At 33.2% G+C, this 20,297-nt stretch overlaps 1 protein-coding gene across 1 annotated transcript; it reads right to left on the reverse strand.

The window, feature by feature from the left end:
* Positions 1-851: 851 nt before the first annotated feature.
* LOC141828954 (uncharacterized) lies at positions 852-19,149 on the reverse strand. Its single transcript, XM_074716350.1, has 5 exons — positions 18,833-19,149; positions 17,902-17,938; positions 14,766-15,002; positions 14,583-14,630; positions 852-1,440 (listed from the first exon to the last, which is right to left on the reverse strand). Exons 1-5 carry the CDS (start codon positions 19,135-19,137, stop codon positions 1,174-1,176), a joined length of 894 nt encoding a protein of 297 aa, XP_074572451.1. The 5' UTR covers positions 19,138-19,149; the 3' UTR covers positions 852-1,173.
* Positions 19,150-20,297: the final 1,148 nt, after the last annotated feature.

Below are 20,297 nucleotides of genomic sequence, written 5' to 3' on the forward strand. Positions count from 1 at the left end.
ATCTATGACCAAAATCGATTTTTGTCATAGAGTTGCGTACGAATGAATTTTGCGACGAAGTGTATTTTTATTACAAAATTACAACGAAGTATATTTTTGTCGTAAAATTACAACGAATTTAATGATGAAACATTAGTTTATTGTAAAATTTATGACGAATCTACATTATTTCATTACAGAATTCGTCGACGACCTATTACCCACGAAAAACTTTTTGTTACAAAATTCCTCGTAAAAAAATATCATGATGAATTATTTTTTAAAATTCATCACAAAAGTCATCGTAAAAGATCTTATTTTTTGTAGTGGAAATCATATTAGCATGCCCATCTAATACCCTCTCACTCCCTCACTTTCCATTGTTAACCCCTAGTTTATCGATATTATCGATTGGAACAACACACAAATCTTTGTCATCTTCTTCCTCTAGTGCTAGCACCTTTGCTCCTTACCACCGTCGACCTTATCATTTGGAACAATGGCGCAACTCTTTCTCATCTTCTTTCTCGAATGCTAGTACCTTTGCTACAACAAGACATATGAGCTATGTGGATGAAGTATAGGTCGGGCATAACTCTTACATGACTTTCACAAAGATATAATCATAAATTAAAAAGTATTTTTAATATTATTCTTGTTTGATCTAGTCACATAAGAAAGAAGAAGCTAAAAGTCACCTCTACAGTAGTATGATTTTTTAATTGGGCAAGATCTGGACATCTGGATTATTAAAAAATAATAATAATATGATTTTTTTTCCCATCATGACAATTCCAACATTTTCTACCGTTAGCAAGAACCTCGACAGACATACAAGGAAGAGAAACAATATCAATTGCAAGACCCAAGAAACAAAACAATGTATTTGCTTTAGCACAAGTGCTTCCACAAGCCATCAATCTGGCAAATCATGCAAATAATTAAACTGATGAATTTCATTTGGTCTATAGATTCTCCTAAAGATTAGTATCTGTACATCTCTCTTAGATATCAATGCCAGAAATTCTCTGGGCAAAGTATTTTTTTTCCTTTTTTTTGGAGTTTGCTTTATCTCATCATATCCCACAAGAGGCTCCTGAGAATCCAGATCTTCATTGTTCAAACGGTTCAGACATAACTAACTCATGTATCAAGCTCTGGAGCTTTTGGGATGACAAGGATGTCTTTAACGCATCATTTCTTGGCAAACATCAGACACTTGTTATGTTTTAAATCCTCCTCGATGGTTGATGTTGGTGGATTATTGCTTTGATTCGGTCGTTTCACAAGCGAAAGTCTTTCCATGGCATTTATGAACTTCCTCAGATGCTTGATGTATTCAGGATATGTCTCTAAGTTGCAGTGGCCACCACCCTTAACCCAGAGTGGATCATACTTCTCTTTGGCTAGCTCCCATAAACGTTTTCCATGATTCCAGTCGACAATCTCATCAGCAGTTCCCTAAAAGAAGACGTCATAGCATTTTCATAACAGTGATACATCCTAATCCTACCAGAACACGGGGGTTATCTCTTTTTTCCCGTATCATACTTGTATAATTCTGTATTCATCAGTAAATGAGACTAAATGGATGAAATTAGTGGAATTGTGACTTTTTCACAGCCTATGGCAGAAGGAACTTAGCCATTGTTAAATAGGAAAGTTGATCAGTAGCCACCAGACTCTGGAAAGTGGAATTGTGCTGTCAAGCAGCCATCAAAATTTTAGAAGAATCTCTAACATAAGTTGTGCTTCTAAATATCAGATAATATCTATTTAGATCTATGAGAGCTCATATCTTCAAAGATATTCATCCTGTTTGGGTAGATCCCCACAAAGCCCTTCATATTCATATGAAATCAAAGTTGTTCCGTTTATTGAGAGATTAACGAGTTAGAGAATGTAATTATAACTTTTAGGTTCTATCTACTGGTGTTTTGTTACAACTTTTAGCCATTTGCTCATCAAAGATAGGTTTCTGAACTATGTTTAATGTGCTCGATTCCTACAATCCCCTTTCTCTTTTATGTTCAATCCTAGTTTGCTTTTTTAGGTTCTCATGGAGAGGTTGCTGGCAATATTATGTTTTTTGTCAACTATTGTTAGACTCAATAAGCAAGAAAAACATAATTTTAGCTTTGTTACCTAGGAGGGAGAAAAGAGAGACAGAACAAAATGTTATTTATGAAGAAAGTGAGTAGAAGAAAAATGGTAGAGGAATTCCTCATGTTATTTCTATGGAGGGGAAAGCAACATGTAAAATATTCGTAAATTTATAATTTAAAAGCATACAATAACAACCAAGCGTTTATCTACTAAATGAGGTCGGCTATATGAATCCTTCTACATTATTAGATTTTATCTCTTACTACATCCTCATCAATATTCTTTCTCATCTATATTTTTAAATATTATTATTTATTTTCTTATGCTTTTAAATTATAATTTTAAAACATAAGAAAATATATAATATATTAAAAATAAATTTATATTTACATTATAATGCAAACTTAGGCCGTTGTACTAGCTTTCAAACAAAACTAGACAAAAGACAAAAGTGAGAAAGTGGTTGAGAATTTTTCCCTCCCCACATTTCTTTATGAAGAAACTGAGGAAAATTCTTCCTTGTCCATTTTCTTATCCTTTTTTCCCTTACCTTTCCTTGACAACGAATACTTATAAGGAATAGAATGGTGCAAAATAATAATATTAATTAACAAAAATATATATTTGTGTGTTTCAAAAAGTTTGAATACATCCATTGACCATATTAAAGAATTCTATTATATCAATCATATTAACATTACTACACAAGGAATCACAACTTAGAGCAATAGAAAGATGCAAAATAATAATAATTAACAAAATAAATGTGTGTTTCAAAAAGTTTGAATACATCCATTGACCATATGAAAGAATTCTATTATATTAATCACTTAACATTACTACACATAAATATCTCTTGAGAGGACAGAATGTTTCTTGAGTTCAAAGTGTTATGGAATGGGAAAAGATAGTCCCTTTTATAGGCGTAGAAAGGCTACTTGAAGAGATTATTTGGAAAGGGTGTTTTTTATTTTCAAGAGGTGCTATATAATGAGTGTTTCTTAACTCTATTGGGACTCTAAGATCGTGATGGATATGCTAGAGGGGGAGGGGGAATGGTGATGGATATGCTAGAGGGGGAGGGGATGAATAGCATCTTTCGCAACTCGTTTGATTCCTACAAGGCTTGTTACTCAACAAAAATATAAACAAGTAATAACAAGAGCAAAAATCAACCCAATCAAGATGCAAGCCTTTTACGTGGTTTGACAATCTCTTGGATTCCTACTCACAACCTACGATCCATTGGTTGTTCACTTCACTCCCGAAAAGCTGCCAACTTTCTCTTTCTCGGTTAACTCCTAGAGGTGGAGAACCTCCTACAAGCAAAGGTTTACAATGAAGAGTAGATAGCTGTAAAACAAAAGACAAAATAGATTTAACCAATCTAAATATTGGCAACATTGAAGCCTCTCTGAAGCCCTTCTTTTATAACCTTCAATTCCTTTTGTTGTTACCGTTGATAAGTTGACTCTTGTCCACCATTAGTCGATTACCTCAACCACTAGCCAAATGGTGTCCAATACTAGTCAATTGGAATCCCTGACTACAACCAATTCTAAGGTCGAGCCCGCCTACATTGAGTTCCATCCTCGCCTTATGCATACAAGTCATTTAACTCTCACAACTCACCTCACCATAGAGTCTTACCAATGCAGCTTGACTTTGCTCCTCAACCATCTCTCATTAGGTTACTCAATCCCTTGGATGCGTACGAGCTCTCCGCTCCTCCACATGTCATCCTTTATGTCTTCACCTATGTAGTCCGCCTCTATCACTTATCGTCGTCGCTACCTCAATTTTCATCCTGTGCTTCCTTAAATGCTCCATGTCATCCTTCTCCAAACTCCATTAGACCTCGAGTCTTCGATCTACCAACCTAGCCACACTAGGTTTTGCTCCAGCGTTGCTCCAATTCTTATCTCAGTGCTTCTTGTCCTACAGTCCCTTGGATGTCTCATATCATTTTTCTTTGATATCTATGGACCTCCAAGCCACTAAGTATTCTATCTTGGTCATGCCAAGTCACCATCTCTTCGAGCTCCATGTGCGTTCTTGTAAATTCTTACATACTCAAACACATATCAAATCACAAGATAAAGTTTAACTTAAACTCTTTGTCGAAACATCAAAACTCAAGGTCACACTAGACCACTTGGGTACAATTGCACCAACAAACTCAAGAGGTTACATGACATATGCTTGGTTGTCATGTGTTTAGCTCGCTCATTTGGTTGCACCATTGATCTTTGTATATCTTGTCATGGGTTTGTACGACCTCTTGTATCCATGTAATTTTTTCATCCTGTTTCATCCCATGCAATTTTATGCTCTTGCGTTCTTGAGTTTACGTTTGCATCCACACATTAGTGAACTACAAGCTTGTATTCGAGCTCACAACCTCGTCCATTCACAATCCACTCAAACCAAACCAACGATATGCTTGGTTTCCTTTATAACCCAAGTAGCTTAATTTTAGACAGTAATTTTTAATTCACTTAAGAAATTGACTTTATGACAATCTACTTCCATGCCCAACTAAAGATCTATTATCCATTTATTAGATTCTACTAAATTCAAGAGGTTATGAAAATTACTTTTCAACAATCCTAATATAAATGGAAATTAATTCAAATTTCAATAGAGCTCGATAGAGTTCCAACAAAAAAGATAAAAAAGGGTAGCCCGGTGCACGAAGCTCCCGTCAATGTGGGTCCCAGCGAAAGGTCTATTGTATTCAGCTTTATCCTACTTTGCAAGAGGCTGCTTTCAAGACTCGAACTCATGACCTCTAGGTCACACGACAACAACTTTACCGTTGCGCCAACAAAAAAGATAGCTTATGAAATTAAACTTTTAATAGTGGAATACGATCAAGGTTACTTAGCTAATTAGTGAACGTAATGTCTTTAATTGTTTAGCCATTAGTGTAAACCAAGATGGTTATTAAACTCATACAATAGCCTCTCTAGGCATTTATAAGATTTTGTGTTGTCACTATTTTGACCTTAGACAATTCTTGGGATTAATGTATTTCAATTTGAAGCGGTCTCACTTCACACTTGCATAGGTGACCTATAAAAGTATCATGTTACAGTCCATCATATCCTCCTCGATACGATATAAAAATCATTAAAAGCCTATCACTTAAAATTACCCTTTATAGGTCATACCTCTATTGTCACAAGAATAAGTTTTTCCATTTAGGTGTCTACCGAATTTTATAACTTAGTTATCTCCTTTAAACCATAATCTTAAAATCTCTAGTTAGCATGTTTGGGTCATCTCTACTTGACTCACATATGGGTTTGAGTCTCATTTGTCTAGACAGGCAGTGCACTTGATCTCTAAGTCTTTAGTTAGCAAATCTGTGAGATTCTCCTTTGACTTCGTATAGTCGATGGAGATTTTCCCACTAAAGTTCAAAATTATGCAATGGTATTATCTTCAATAAATATGTTAAGGTTTACCATTTTATATGCTCCTTTGGGTCCCACCACCAACTACTAATAGGGTTTTGTTCAATAAGGAATGTCCTTAATAAGATGCTCCAATACGTTGCTCCAATAATGCTTTTCCCATCTCTATCTAAAGTTAAAAAGTCAATTCTATAGTGGTCAAGCTATACAACTTTGCTTTGAGAACTTCTAGAACACTGCACCTCTCTAATGATAAACATATAACCACTTGTGAATTTAGAGTCTTATATTAGATATCCAGTTAATATTCTATATTGTCGTTAAATATCCTAAAATAGTGTAATTTGTATCTCATTATATATTTTAGGTACCTCAACATTATCAATGCTTTCCAATAATCATTACCAGATTTCTTGTATATTTATTCAACTTATTGACTATAATTATATGTCAGAGCAAGTGCAGTTCATGGTATACATCAGATTGCCAATGATTTACAATATTCTAGTTGTGATATACATTCTCCATTATTCTTACCAAACTATAAACTTTAACTCTACGACTACTGGAAGCATTATACCAAGTATATCTCACCATAGTGACATTAGAGAGGACTAATCCTTTGGATGCCTTAGAGATTTTAATGTTTAATATTACATATGTCAAACTTATATCCTTCATATCAAAGTATTTTATCAACAATTTCTTTTTCGTTGTGATTATATCCACGATCACAATTCATTATTAGCATGTTTTCAATAGACATGCATCCTATTACATCTCAAGTGTATTTTTTTATATAGATGCATATGCCACACTCGTTAATTTGAATTCACTTTGATAACATTACCTTGTTGAATTTCTTATGTCATTGTTTCAGTACTTGTTTAAGCTCATGCAATAATTTAACAAATCTACACACTTTCATGTTTTGATCTAAAAAAATAAATCCTTCTAATTGTTCTATATTCAAGGCACTCTTAACACCTGTTTAGAGAATCTCGAGCTCATGTATTCCTATAATAGCAATCAACACTCAAAGTACATTATTCTAGTCACAAGCAAGTAAATATAAAAATAGTCAAGATTATCTCTTGATCCAAAACAATAAACTCTCCTAATAGATCTCCTCTTGAACTCACCATTCAAGAAAGTAACCTTAACATTCATTTAGTGAATCTCGAGATTGTGTATATATTGAAATAGTTAAGACCTTCCTTTTATTTATACTCATTAGCTACAAGTCTAGACTTATTGATTAGTCCATTAGTTGTGTAATTTATCTTTAGAATTGGCTGACAACTAATGATTTTTTTTGATAATCTAGGTGTCTGACTTCACTCAACTAATCCTCAAGGTAGACGACCTTCCTCTTAGTTCACCTATCGGGTAAATCCAAAGTCTAGCTTATGTACACTCAGAGGCCAACCTTTGTAATTGTCCCCACTAAACTCTGGTCCTTTTATTTGCCCTTTTAAGTGTTTTACCACTGCACCATACACGTGAGGGCTACAACTTAATGATTTATTACCTAAATAGAGGGAGATCCATCAATTTCTAGGTATAATTTTGTAATGTAGATTTTATCTCATTATTTAATACTTTTATGCTCGACAATGTTTCCTTCATATCTTTGGCTTCTTCACTAAGTTAGCAAATCAAGTGTGAAGGTCTTCACTACTTTGAACCTCTTATTGAATCTTGTCTTTCGTTGGTTGGATGATTATCAATTGCAGAATTGAATGTTCTTTTATTAGAACTTACCTCTTTCTCGCTTTTGCATGCAAAATATCTATAAAAAATATTACATTCCTTGATTCAATAATTATACCTTGTACATATCAAGTTTTTTTTATTTGTGAACTAAAAAAACCCTATGCACTGTCATCACTAGTATATTTAAATGAATATGCAATCAACCTTAGGGTTTATTTTCACTTATTTGAGCACAGGTGCTTTTAGCTTAACCAAACATCAAATCATGGTTTAAAATCTCGTAATATGCCAGACAAAACAATCAAAACGTCTCATTCCGAGAAATCATTAAAACTCAATACCATTCAACACCGAGATTTAAAATCTCTAGCCATGCTATAGTTTCAGTCTTTAACCGGAAAGATATTGTTCCAGTATCATGCTGACGTTTTGATGCATGGTGTTGGTAACATATTGGAGGTTAAAGGAGATGAAGAAAAGGAAGGAGACATTATTTATACTTAGTATTAAGTTTCGATAAGTTATCAAAATGATATATTTCGACCATTTCATCTGGTATGGTACAAGATTTAAAACTTATTCAATACATACTCCTTCCTATACTACATCTCCTTCAACTCCAATCCAACTAGTACCATGCATCAAAACATCGACCAGATACTGAAACAGTATCATTCTAGTTAGAGACCGAAACTTCAGCACGGTTCGAAATTTTAAACATTGCATCACATATATCACACTTATATATATTTGTATAAAGAGTTATGGCTTTTCATAACTCGTAAAGAATTTCTTCCCTACTCATATAGGCTAACTTAATAAGAATGTAGTTAGCTAATAGGATAGTTTCCCCTACTTTATGGGGCAATCTTGAACTTATCAACATAGCATTTGTTATCTCTTCTTTTAATATCGGATTTTTGTATAAGGGATTAACAACATATGATTAACGTAAGGGATTATCACTTATGAATAATGCCCGACTACTCTGCCGAACGCGTTAACAAATAAGACTCCTCGAATGGACCTCTATATTCTCTTATATCACTAAGATAATTTTTCTTTTTTTTTTCTCAGTAAGTTTTAACCTAATTCTTGTACTGTTTAAACACTTAAGGATTTATCCTTGCTTTTAAGCAAGTAGACCTACCATTGTCACCAACAATCATCAATAAAAGTGAACCTATATCTTTCCACCTCTTGTTTCGATGAACTTTAACTCACAATTGTCACTGTGAATTAGTTTCATAACATTGTGTTCCTTTCCATCAAAGAAAAAGACAACTAGCCTAATTTAGCCTCTACGCAAATCTTGCACTTGTGTCTTAAGTCGAACTTAACCTTGAAAATAATTTCAAATTTAATAATTTGTGCAAAGTTTTAAAATTAACATGTCGCAAGATATGGTCATGCTATAATTCAAACAACTTAGTCAAATAAGTAAATGTAAATTTATTGCTCAAGTTGGTTTCTCCTTTTACATGTTACAATTAATATAAATAACCCTCTCTCTAGATATCCTTTGCCTTCACAAAGTCATCAGTCTTTACAAGTATAACCTTGCAGCCTCAGACACCAACTTGATACCGCTTAAATTCTTTTAAATAGCAAGAATGCATGACATCAATAAGCATTACTCTTTTTCCAAAGTCTTCTTACTCTACCTAGATGTTGAATTTTGAACGTCGATAAGTTGCCCATAAAGAGCTTGCATTCAGAGATCAGGGTATACAAGGAGAAGATCTCCTTTTTGCACAGATATATCAAGCGAATCTAATTTCGACTCAGCACTCTCTTAGGATATCCACCATATTGGCTTCAAATACCATCGCAGAGAGCATAAGATTAGACACTCAATTTGTGAGCCTATCTTCCTTAATTAGATACACTTGATTTTTAGATTCTTGCATTATCTTCCTCGGTTAGATATGCCTGATTTTTAGAACTTTGCATTTGGTTGTGATGTTTCTGCCTTTTGGATCACTAAAAACAACCTATGGTTTGTTTTTCTTATTTAATGACTTTTATAAAATCTTGGTCATCTTTATCAATCTATACACATTAAACAGATTGTTGTCCAACGACTTAAGGATATAATTTTTATATAGGAAATATCTTTTGTTATTGTCTTTTGGAATTGGTGCTAGAAAACTTTCTACAACTTCTCCCATACGAGGACAACCCATGGTCACTATGATCATAATAGTATCAAATATTTTATAGCAAGAGTAGCTTCACCTCTTTAGGTGGTGAGCTTAACTTGTCAACAACTTAGTACAGCGAGATACCAAATTGGCGACTCGGGTCACAACTCAAGGGATAGTTAACACAACTCTTCAAATGGTTGAAACACGTCTTCCTGTAGTTAGGGGTGAGTAAAAGTTCAATTAAATATAATTAACTGACCGAATTTAAAAGTTCGGTTCGTTATTTCGGAAATTCGATTGTTTTAAAAAAATATCAGTTATTTTGAGTAATTCGGTTTGTTTTAAAACTCCTAATTTGGTTAAACTAAATAAACCGATATTATTAGCCGAACCATAGCTTAAATCCCTAAACGGGTAAACCCTAAATCCCTAATTCGAGTCACCCAGTTCACCGATCGTCCGCTCCTCACCTCACATAGCTGCGACTCCGTGACTCAGCCACTCCGCCCTGCTCGATCCTTAACCCTCCTCTCCTCCCATCGCTCTTGCCGTCAGCTCGAACCTCAACCCTCCCCTCTCGTCGCTCTCGCCACTGGTGAGACCATTGCTCTTGCTCAATCCTCCTGAATCCCCTCGTCCTCTTGTCCTCTCATCCTCATGCCATGCAGGAGTCAACAACCAATGTAGGTAAGTATGAAAGTTGTGATACTGTCTTGCAGCATTGGCTGATGTGGGTCTTTAAGATATCAAACATCGACATCTTTTAATTAGCAAAATTGACACTTCTTTCTTTTATTTATATAGAGTTTTATCAAAATAGATGTCATGTCTAATTATATAGATAAAGTAGCAAAGTGCACAATTATGCATTTTTTAAGCCTTAGTCCTTTTTAGATTTCTTTAAAGTTAGTGACCTGTCACCTAGTCATGTCTAGGTATGTGTAAAATATTTTGAATTAGATGTCACTCCAATTTTATGGTCTATGATGGGTTCAAATTTGAGATTCATGTTCCTAGTTTTGAGCATGAATTTTTTTTCTCTCCTTTCTGATGTATGTTTCTTGTTACTTGGAACATTTTTAGTGTCTACTATTTTTGTAAATTTATCATGGAAAGGATGACCTCACTTTACTCAGAGATATGGAAGGTTTCACAACATTTACCATTCATCAGAAGAAAATATTTGTTAATTGACACTTTTTTAGTTACTTAATGTTGTTCAATCACATCCCACTATAATTATATAATCTTTGCATTGATCTTGTACTGGCCATATGAATTCCTTGTTGAACTCAAGTATTGACATTTAACAGTGTCTAGATATCCTGATAAGTATCATCATGCTTTTAGTTTTAGAGTCATGATTGAGTTTTATATTTGTCTTTCAGTTTTAGTCCATTATATTTTGAACAGTGTTATCCAATCTTGCAATATTTTCTTAGGAAGTTTTCTTTGTTTGTGCATTTGTGATAAGTATTTCTTGTGTATCAAGTTTTCTTTCAGTTTTAGTTTTTTGTTTGTCTATGTATGTAGGTAGGTAACTGTGTGAAATTGCCAAATACGTAGAATATTTTGCTATCACACCGATTCATGGATGAATGGCATAATAATCAATAGTATGTTTTAAATATTTTATTTTATTTAAATTGATTATCTTGTTCAGATGGTAAATAACAAATTTACTTGATCATTAAGGACAAGTACAACACAAGGAATCAAGGTCTCAAGGACAACAAAATCCCCATGTTGCCACGTCATGCAAGAATCAAGATTGCAATATGATCTTCAATCTTTAGTCTTCACAATGTAATTTATGTGGAAGTTGAATTATGTTTATCATCTCTTAAATTTAATTGATATTTGGCAAAACTTATAATTCTTAATTTTGAACTTGTAGTGGTTGAACATTTAGAAGTTGGAACTTGTAGATCATTCATGGTTCAATGTAAGAATGTGATTTAATTGGAGGTAATTAATTTAGTTAATTTTGTGATATGCAAGAAATGTAAATCATTTTGAGGTATTTTATTGAGTTAATTTTGTAAATGCATAGGGAAATTAATTCTATGAATATAGGATAGTTATTTTGATTTTTTTTGATAATTTATCGAACCATGTGGAATCTTCTCTAGTATAACATCTTGAAACTCCTTACGAATTGGTTTTCATAATAACTAGTGGCTCCTCGTGTTGTTAATTCTCTTCCACTACTACGATAGTCAAAATATCATGGCCCCGTTCTAATTCACTCTTGAATTTACCATAAGATATAAGAGCACTAACTTCCTTCTTTAGTGGATTGGTTTTAGAAGGTTAAATGGAGTTAAAACAATCTTCTTTTCATTCACCTTAAAAGAGTATGTGTGTTTGTAGCCATCATTTGACACTCTCCTATCATAATCCCAAGGGCTCCCCAACAATATATGACAAACATCTATAAGAGCAACATCACACAAACTTTATCTTTATAATTCTTGCCAATAGAAAAAGGACCAAACATCTTTTTGTTATCATGATTTCATTCCCCTTTTGCAACCATCACAATTGTTAGAAACAAGGTTTAAAATCTCGACCCGTGCCGAGATTTCGATCTCGAACCAGAATGACATAGTTTCGATACCGTATCGTGTCGTACATGATTTCGGTATTTTTAAAATATAAAATATATTAATTAAAAATAAAAAAAGTTAATCTAAATATTTGAAAAAAAATTTAAAAAATACATAAAAATAAAATAATTTTTTTAATATATATATATTAAATTAATGAGATAGTTTTATTAGGGTTTAACTAAGCCTATTTAAATTATTTCTACTATAGCTAGGAGTTGATTGAAATTATTAACCTAAGTTACCTCGAGCGTGGTAGTGCCGGTTTCGGTCATTAGACGAACGAAATATTTTGCCCGTTTGGGTAGGACGACACGAGATTGTAAACCTTGGTTAGGAATTTGGATGAGGGATAGTATCCAACTTGTGATTTTATATGATCTCCAATGATACCACGTTCTCAAAGCTACCACTAGCAATGATAAGCAAGCACACGGTCTCAAAGTCCCTCACTTAAAAGTTAAAATTGGATAGAAATGTATCATTGTTGAAAAGTTCGATTAATTTGGTTTTGACCGAATTAACCGATGTTTTATCTGTTCGATTCGTTCGGTTTTTGTTGGAAAGTTCAGTCGAATGGGTTAGTTCCAAAAAAATTCGATTTGTTCAGTTTCGGTTTAATTGATTGGTCGGTTCAATTTTGAATCGATTGCTCGGTCCTACATGTAGTTATCTTGGACATGAGTATGTGGCGCAAATATTACATAATTGAATAATTGTAACATTAAGACAAGTGTTGAAGTTGGCTTTTAACATGATATTTACCCCGCCTAAATGCTTACAATTATCATCAACTATCTCCCAAAATATAATACATTTCATCTCAGAAAATAACTACTTCAAATTTTGAGATCTGGTGAACCTTCAACGACTTAGCCTTAGACCTCTTTATAGAATTTTAAAAAAAAAGTGAACTCAAAGAGGAGAGAATATCTCAAGTTTGTAATGTTATAGAATAGGGAAGAGGGCCCTTTTATAGGGGTGGAGGGTGGGTTGCTTGATATTTCTTGGAAATTAAAACATTTCTTAATTTCAAGAAATTTTATAGAATAAGTATTTCTTAAGCCAAAAGGTTAAATGGAATATTTGTGATGTGTGTAGTTTATGCAGTTGCCACACATGCAGCCACAAGAGCTTTCATGTGGACTTTTATAGGTCTCTCCATGGGTTCATGTGACCTCTTGTATCTAAATAATTTTTCCATCCTCATTTGTCCCAAGGATGTTATGCTATGCATACTCAAGTTTACTTTTGTGCACTTACATCCATCAACTTTTTCCAAGCTAATACTCAAAGCATGCACTCTAGTCCACTCGCAAATTGACTCGAACGAAATTGACAATATGAATTTTCCTTCATCACTCTAGTTTAATTTTATTATATCCAACTAAACATCTATTATCAATTTAACGGATGTTTTTATTTGTTAGATATAAAAATCAATTTCCAACATAAGTAGGCATAGAGTTAAGAACCACCCTAGTCAAATTGCCAAGTTGTAATAAATAGAATTGGAAAACATATGAATTAAAAAAATTGAGAAAATAAGAAATAACAAGATAAATAATTAGTAGGAGAAATGAAAAATAAAGGGGTCATTTTGTCCTATTTTTGTATTCAATATATAGGTAATGATGCTTCTTATGCAGGTTCCATGTTGCATATGACTTATATGAAAGCATGTTAATTGAAAACGTAGCTCCATTCCTATTATCATCTACCATGACACAAACACAAACAATGATACGTAACTAGGGAACTATGAGACTACCATTCAAAATGTGTCTATCCCAACTATCTCTAAAGAGATGTACAACATGAACATCAGGCAAGGAACTACACCCCTAGTGACCCAAAACAACTCCAATGAGTACTTCCATTGAAGCTAATTTAGAATTGGCACTTGGTCTTTAGGCCTGCAAGCACATGCCAGTAGGATACAAAGAGATCTACATGAAGTAAACTCTAGAGGCATTCCCTCAAAAAGGTGTCAATCATCGTGCCAAATTGCTCATTTTCTGCTAGTAAGATTATATCTCTATGGATGCTTAGATAATCACTTGGCATGATGCCTAGCACTATCAATAATGCAAATTCAGGTAGCTTGTTGAAGCACCACATGTTGATGAGGGGACTGATGGGAAGAAAAAGGGAAGAATAGTGAGGGTGGAAATTGGGAGAAAAAGAAAAGGAGAAGGAAAATGAATAAAGGGTAAGAGAACAAAGAAGGGTTGTATTGAATAAAAAGAGGAAAGAGTAGGGCATAGGAGAAAATAGAAGGAAGAAATCAGGTGAAGAGCAATATAAAGGGAAGAAAAGGGAAAGAAGGTAAACAATGGCCCATGGGAGAAGAAGATGAGGTGAAGAGGAAGAAGTAAAAAAGGAAGAAAAAGAGGGAAAGAAGTAAATGATTCTCCCAATTACATTAATGTAAATACACATAGTAATCTTAAAGAAATTCAAGTAACAGAATATTATAAGCCTATCACAAAGTACTCCCTCTTATATTGTCTAATTTTCAACACTGGAAAGATATACTGTAGCTACATGATTGTTTCTCTTAAGAACCAAATAGTATAGAGAAATGAGTAATATAAAAGACTTACATGAATAACAAGAACATGGCACTTGACCTGTCGTATTTTGTCAATGTTCTGCAAACAAAAATCTCAACTTTCAAGACCATAACAAGAAAAAGAAAGCTCAGAAAAAAATGGAAAGTACTTGCAACAACATTAATACAAATAAGCAAGACATGAAAATTCATCGGAAACTAAATCCAAACTTACTTTAAAAATATCAAACCAGAATGTCACTTTCACAGGATACAAGACACGAATTCCTGAAAGAATTGCACTATGGAGGACAACCCCCCTCAGTTTCTGTAATTGTGCAGCCAGATGCAATGTTGGTCCACTACCAACAGATTGACCGTACAAAATGAGATCTTCTTCTTCTATCCCATATTCTTTCTTCAAACACTCGTACACTGCTTCTATGTCGTAGTATGTGTTAAACTCGGATGGCTTTAGGAAGAATGACCAAGAACAAGGGAAACATGAGACAGGAGTTTAAAGATAAAATAATTGTTTCTGATAAGAAAATTATTTGCTGAGAAATATTGGCATGACACGTCAAATTATAAGTAAGCTATCATACAACTACCGTCAGTTCCAAATATTTGATGTCAGCTACAAGGATCTTATCCCAAAATTGAATTTTACTGATGCTATCATCTTTTAAGAAGTCATTTAGAAGCATCAAGTTGCTTTAAAATGTATTATTATCCAATAATGTTCATGCAATAAACATAGGTATGCATATCACCATCACTTAGATTGGCTATATTTCAAGTATATCATTGCATTCATGATTCCTGTTAATTCCTTTTAGATTCCTTCCAATGCAAACAAAAAGGCATTGTTAGATACTTCACCTAAGTGAGATGGCTAGTCTTATCTCTCTGCATGTTTAGATTCCATAAAATTCAACGTCATAAACCATCATATATGTAAATTTTTTCTAAATTTAAATAATTACTTCTAAGCATGATCTATACAAAGGGAAAATTATGTCAAATAAAAAGTATGTAGCAGCAGTGATAATCACAAAATTTTGATTTGTGAGAGACTAAGAGTGATTATTCAAGAGTGATTTGTCACAACTAAATAGTATTGCTCTGCGAAAGCATGATTTTGTAATCATATTTCCCTAAAAAAATCATGGGAACATGATTCCTATGGAATATGATAGTGTAGCTAATTTCCTTTAAAAGTTTTATTATTATTTTTTAAAAGTTTGTTAGAGTTTTTATTGGGGATAATTAGGATTTTTATTAGAAAATTTTATTATTTTATAAAGAATAAGTTAGGTTATCAATCCATAAAAAGGGTTTAGAATCCAATATATGTATTGAATAAGTTAAGGTAACACATTTTCAATTTTAAATATGGTCTCAGAGCCTTAGGCTCGGTTTTGAATTTCCTTCTTCCAGCCTTCATCAGTGTTTTCTTTTTTGTTTTGCTCACTTTTCTAAAGACAAATTAGAATATTTGTTGTGTTCCTTTTAAGGATTCCTTTCTCTAATCTTCATTATTGGAGGCCCAAGTATATTAGATGAAGGTGAAAATAATGCTTGCTAAACAAGGCACTAAATAATTTAAAAGCTTATGACAAAAACTTGATCATGGTATAAAATAATATGGTCTGTCGGTTGACATAAGCAAAAAATTTTGTTCTGCCTGTGCATTGGCATTAGCACAGTCATCTGCACTAGCACGACCCTCCATGAGGTTGTGGCTTCCGCCATGACCTTGCGACGTCACAGAGGAAGCTACAAGGTCGCAACGTCCTCTGTTTTTATTTATTATTTATTTTTTAGATAGTTAATTCAAATTCCTTCTCTTATTCTTTTTCTCTTAATTTTTTTCCTCTTTCATTGTTAATTTTTGTATTTTTCTATTTATTTTTAGATAGTTAATTCAAATTCCTTCTCTTATTCTTTTTCTCTTAATTTCTTTCCTCCTTGATCAATTATTTTTTTCCCTCCTTCATCCGTCCATGAGGGTAAACAAAGAGGGGAAAACCCTCTTTACATCTTTTAATGATTTCCTCCTTCCATCCATGAGATAAATAGAGAAATAAAAAAAGCAATCTTAAAGGATGGTTATTTTTTCCCCCTCCGTCTATCCAAGAAGTAAATAGAAAAAAAAACTTCTTTAAAATGGAGGGAATAAATTGTTGGAAAAAATAAAAATAAATAAATATAATATAATTTCAAACCTTATAAAATATACTACTACAAATTAAATTATTATATATAAATTTGGTTTAATTTTAAAATGATAAAATAAATCCAAATTAAATTCCTATCATGTCTACTTGATAGACTGTAACTAATCCTAAATTAACTTTTACTCAATAAGCATCAAGCATTTCATGATATAATATCAAAACTTGAACTCAATATTTAACATCTCAAATATATATCAATAGTAAGCATCTATAGCAATTAAATATTAATAAAAATATTTTTTAATTAATATATTTATATTTTAAAAAATAATGAAATCATATCGGCACGACACGATATGATACTGAAACTATATCATTCCAGTCATAAATTGAAATTTTGGCACGGCTAAAAATTTTAAACCTTAAGCTTGATCGTTACAAGGGAGATCAAAACCAAATGTTCTGAAGATGTAGTTTAAAGACTTCATTGAGCAAGATAGAGTTTACGGTTTTTTTGTAAAGCTTAATCTATGATTTAATCAAGTGAAAATTCATGTTCCTGGAAAGCAAGAAGTTTCGCGCTTTAATGAAGTAATGCCAAGAGTCAGGTGGACTAAACCAAGAAGAGGTCGAGAGCCTGGTGCTTTAATGAAGTAACGCCAAGATTCAAGTGGACTAAACCAAGAAGAGGTCGAGAGACTGAGATTTCTTATTAGTAACCTTGACCAACCTTCAGATACTAGCACATTGGTGTACTCAAGTATGTTACATCCTCAATTGAATTAAATGCCTCAGATACAACCTTTTTCAACTCTTGGAACATGGATTCAAGAGCTATGCAACCATTTAACTTATGTTATCAATCTATAAAAAGAGGCGAGGATCAAATAAGCTTTGAATTAATATAATTTTCAATTTTCAACAATTGTCACTTATAGATTTGCTAGAAATAATTACAAAGGACTAAAGGCTTCTAATTAATCTACAAATAGGTACTAGAGGCCTTTGATTAATCTACACACAAGTGGGTATATTCATTAAGGGCAAATGTAGTGACAAGCTCAACATTTCACTTCTTTCGTAATCTCTTAACAATACAAAATCCTTCTCATAATGTTAAAAAGAAATTTATAAGATTCAAAGTAAATATGTAAAACAATTACTTTAACCTTTTTTTAAGGGAAAAAATACCTTCCCTGTAGAAGCTCCATAACCTGAGTAATCATAACTGTAAAATCAAAAAAATTCATTAGATAGTTTAGGTTGCCTTTGATTATAATTTTAAAAAGGCTATATTTTTCATTTTACAGCCAAAATTAATATGTTCCATTATTCAATCTGAGCTTGTACATAAGTTAGACCTGAACATAGAATCTATGAAGCTGAAGAGCAGAATAAAAACATGAAGATCAAATCGTTTATTCAGGTAGCAATATGATTATATGATCATCAATTATTCAAACCATTTTCATTCATAGAACAGTGTTAGATAACTAAATGTAACCTGGAAATCCCCACAATTTGCTAACCCTACTGAAATATAAAGAAGAAAAGGTGAAATATAACCTAATCTTCCCTTCAATGTGTCTCATGCGGCTTAGACAAATGAAGTGTAGTAGGTATTATATGCACAAAAAATATAAGCTTCAAATAATGGTGACTTTGACACCACACTAGGCTGATTATATTTTCTTTTAGAATCCACATTACTAGAAGCCTCACTTTAAGATATAGAATTTGTGATACCCTCATCATAGGTAGAAAAACAAATACCATGAGAAGCCTATTATTAACCACAAGGATACAAACGATATGCCACATATCGTTAAGCAAGCGAGTAATGAGTCCTCTCCTTGAAACATTGGGTTGCAAGTTCAACATTTTTATTTTTTTCCTTTCAAAGATCTAAAATTCCCTAACCAATATCAATCAAGATTTCAAAATTAAAAATAAGATTCACAACAAGAAACTATATACAGAATCGTATCAACTAAAAAGAAACTAAATGTTCTCACAAGATCATAATGCAATCTTGCAAACCTGAAGGTGGAAATAGGTGAAAGAGAGAAAAAGGGAAGAGAGCGAATACGAGACCGAGGATCCCGACCGCCTTCCCCCATACCTCATAATGTTGACGCGAAGGTGCGCCCGGAGCTCGAAGAAGAGGTCGAGCATCTGGCCAATGTCGGCGGCGTTTCCGTGGGAGTAGAGGAGCGTGAAGCGGGCGTGGGGTTGCCGCCAGAAGGTGGCCACCACCCGGTTCCCTGCCTTGGTCTCCAACTGGTGCACCTCCACGTTCCGGTCAGGAGAGAGCCCCAACATTCGGAGCTTCCCCTCCCCGGTGCTCTCCCGGAACACCTCGTACGTCGGCGGCTCCGGCGGGAAGAAGGCCAACCGAGCCGCCACCGACGACGTGACGTTCCCCATGGCTCCGCCTCGTCTTGAGATCGCACCTTCCCACCAAATTAACGCAGCTCCGATCGACAGATCGCCATATCCACCCTCCTCTCACCCTCTCTTCTCCTCTACTTCTCTTCCTCCGTTCTATTTGCTATTTTTTCTTCTTATTTTATTTTCTTCTCTTGGTAATTTTCTCAAACAGGTGGCCAAGAGAGAAGTTTGCTCATCGATGGGAAATTTTCATTTTGCCGCATAATTTACTGTCCCTCTTATTTTATCTCCTTTTAGTTTCAAACTATTGTATAACCTTTGAATTTAATATTATTTTTCTTACATCTATTTTTATTAATCATCAAAATAATATTTTACTTCATTTCCAAATTATCCCTTTTTATTCTAAATAATCGGAATGAATGTTGTAACCATAACTATTATACACTGCAACAGTTATTATTCATAATTATCGCAACAAATACACAAATGTGATCTTATTCAACTCTGTAATAATTATGAATTAATTATACTACTATAATATATAATAATTATAATTTATAATTATTATAATATGTACATACGTACAATCTTATTCAACTTAAATTAATAATATATTATAGTAATTATGATTTATAATTATTATAAAACATATACAAGTAATTGAGTTTGAGTTTTCATCTATTGAATTGTTGTAAAGAGGGATAATTTAAGGTATTATATATTTTACACAAAAGTATTATCTACTTTTGACTATCTCATATTAATGGCTAAGCCAATTTTGGGACTTCATTAGTTTGCTATGAGTTAACCCTCCTCTAAATCTAATTATATTAAGTGAAATGATATATATATATATATATATATAATATATATATATATATAATTTTCTTAGTCTTTGCTTTCTTATGTGCGATTATCCTCTCCTTTGCAGTAAAAAATGGAATCCATCATTTCAGTAACCTCACACAATCAGTCCATGATCATTTATAAGGAAGTAAATTGAATGATTATCCTCTCCTCTGTCTATGTAACTAGTACATTCCTACAAATTAAAAAAAGAATAGCATATGAAATAACTCCATTCATCAATTCTTCTAAAATTGACCCCTCTCACTTAACAACTAAGGGAATCTCCATTAAATAATTAAATGAATTTAGTAAAAAATATAATAATCTGATGAAGATGTGTGGGA

This window comes from Curcuma longa, chromosome 1 (assembly GCF_044706935.1).
Source record: "Curcuma longa cultivar G26 ecotype Majalengka, Jawa Barat chromosome 1, ITB_CL_G26_1.1, whole genome shotgun sequence".
NCBI classification, from domain to species: Eukaryota; Viridiplantae; Streptophyta; class Magnoliopsida; order Zingiberales; family Zingiberaceae; genus Curcuma; species Curcuma longa.

Coding starts and splice junctions, on each gene's coding strand:
- LOC141828954 (XM_074716350.1), bottom strand. CDS start 19,137: ATGGGGAACGTCACGTCGTCGGTGGCGGCTCGGTTGGCCTTCTTCCCG. Junction 17,939..18,832: donor CTTCGCGTCAACATTATGAG/GTATGGGGGAAG, acceptor TTGATTTTACAG/TTATGATTACTCAGGTTATG. Junction 14,631..14,765: donor TCTGGTTTGATATTTTTAAA/GTAAGTTTGGAT, acceptor TTTTGTTTGCAG/AACATTGACAAAATACGACA.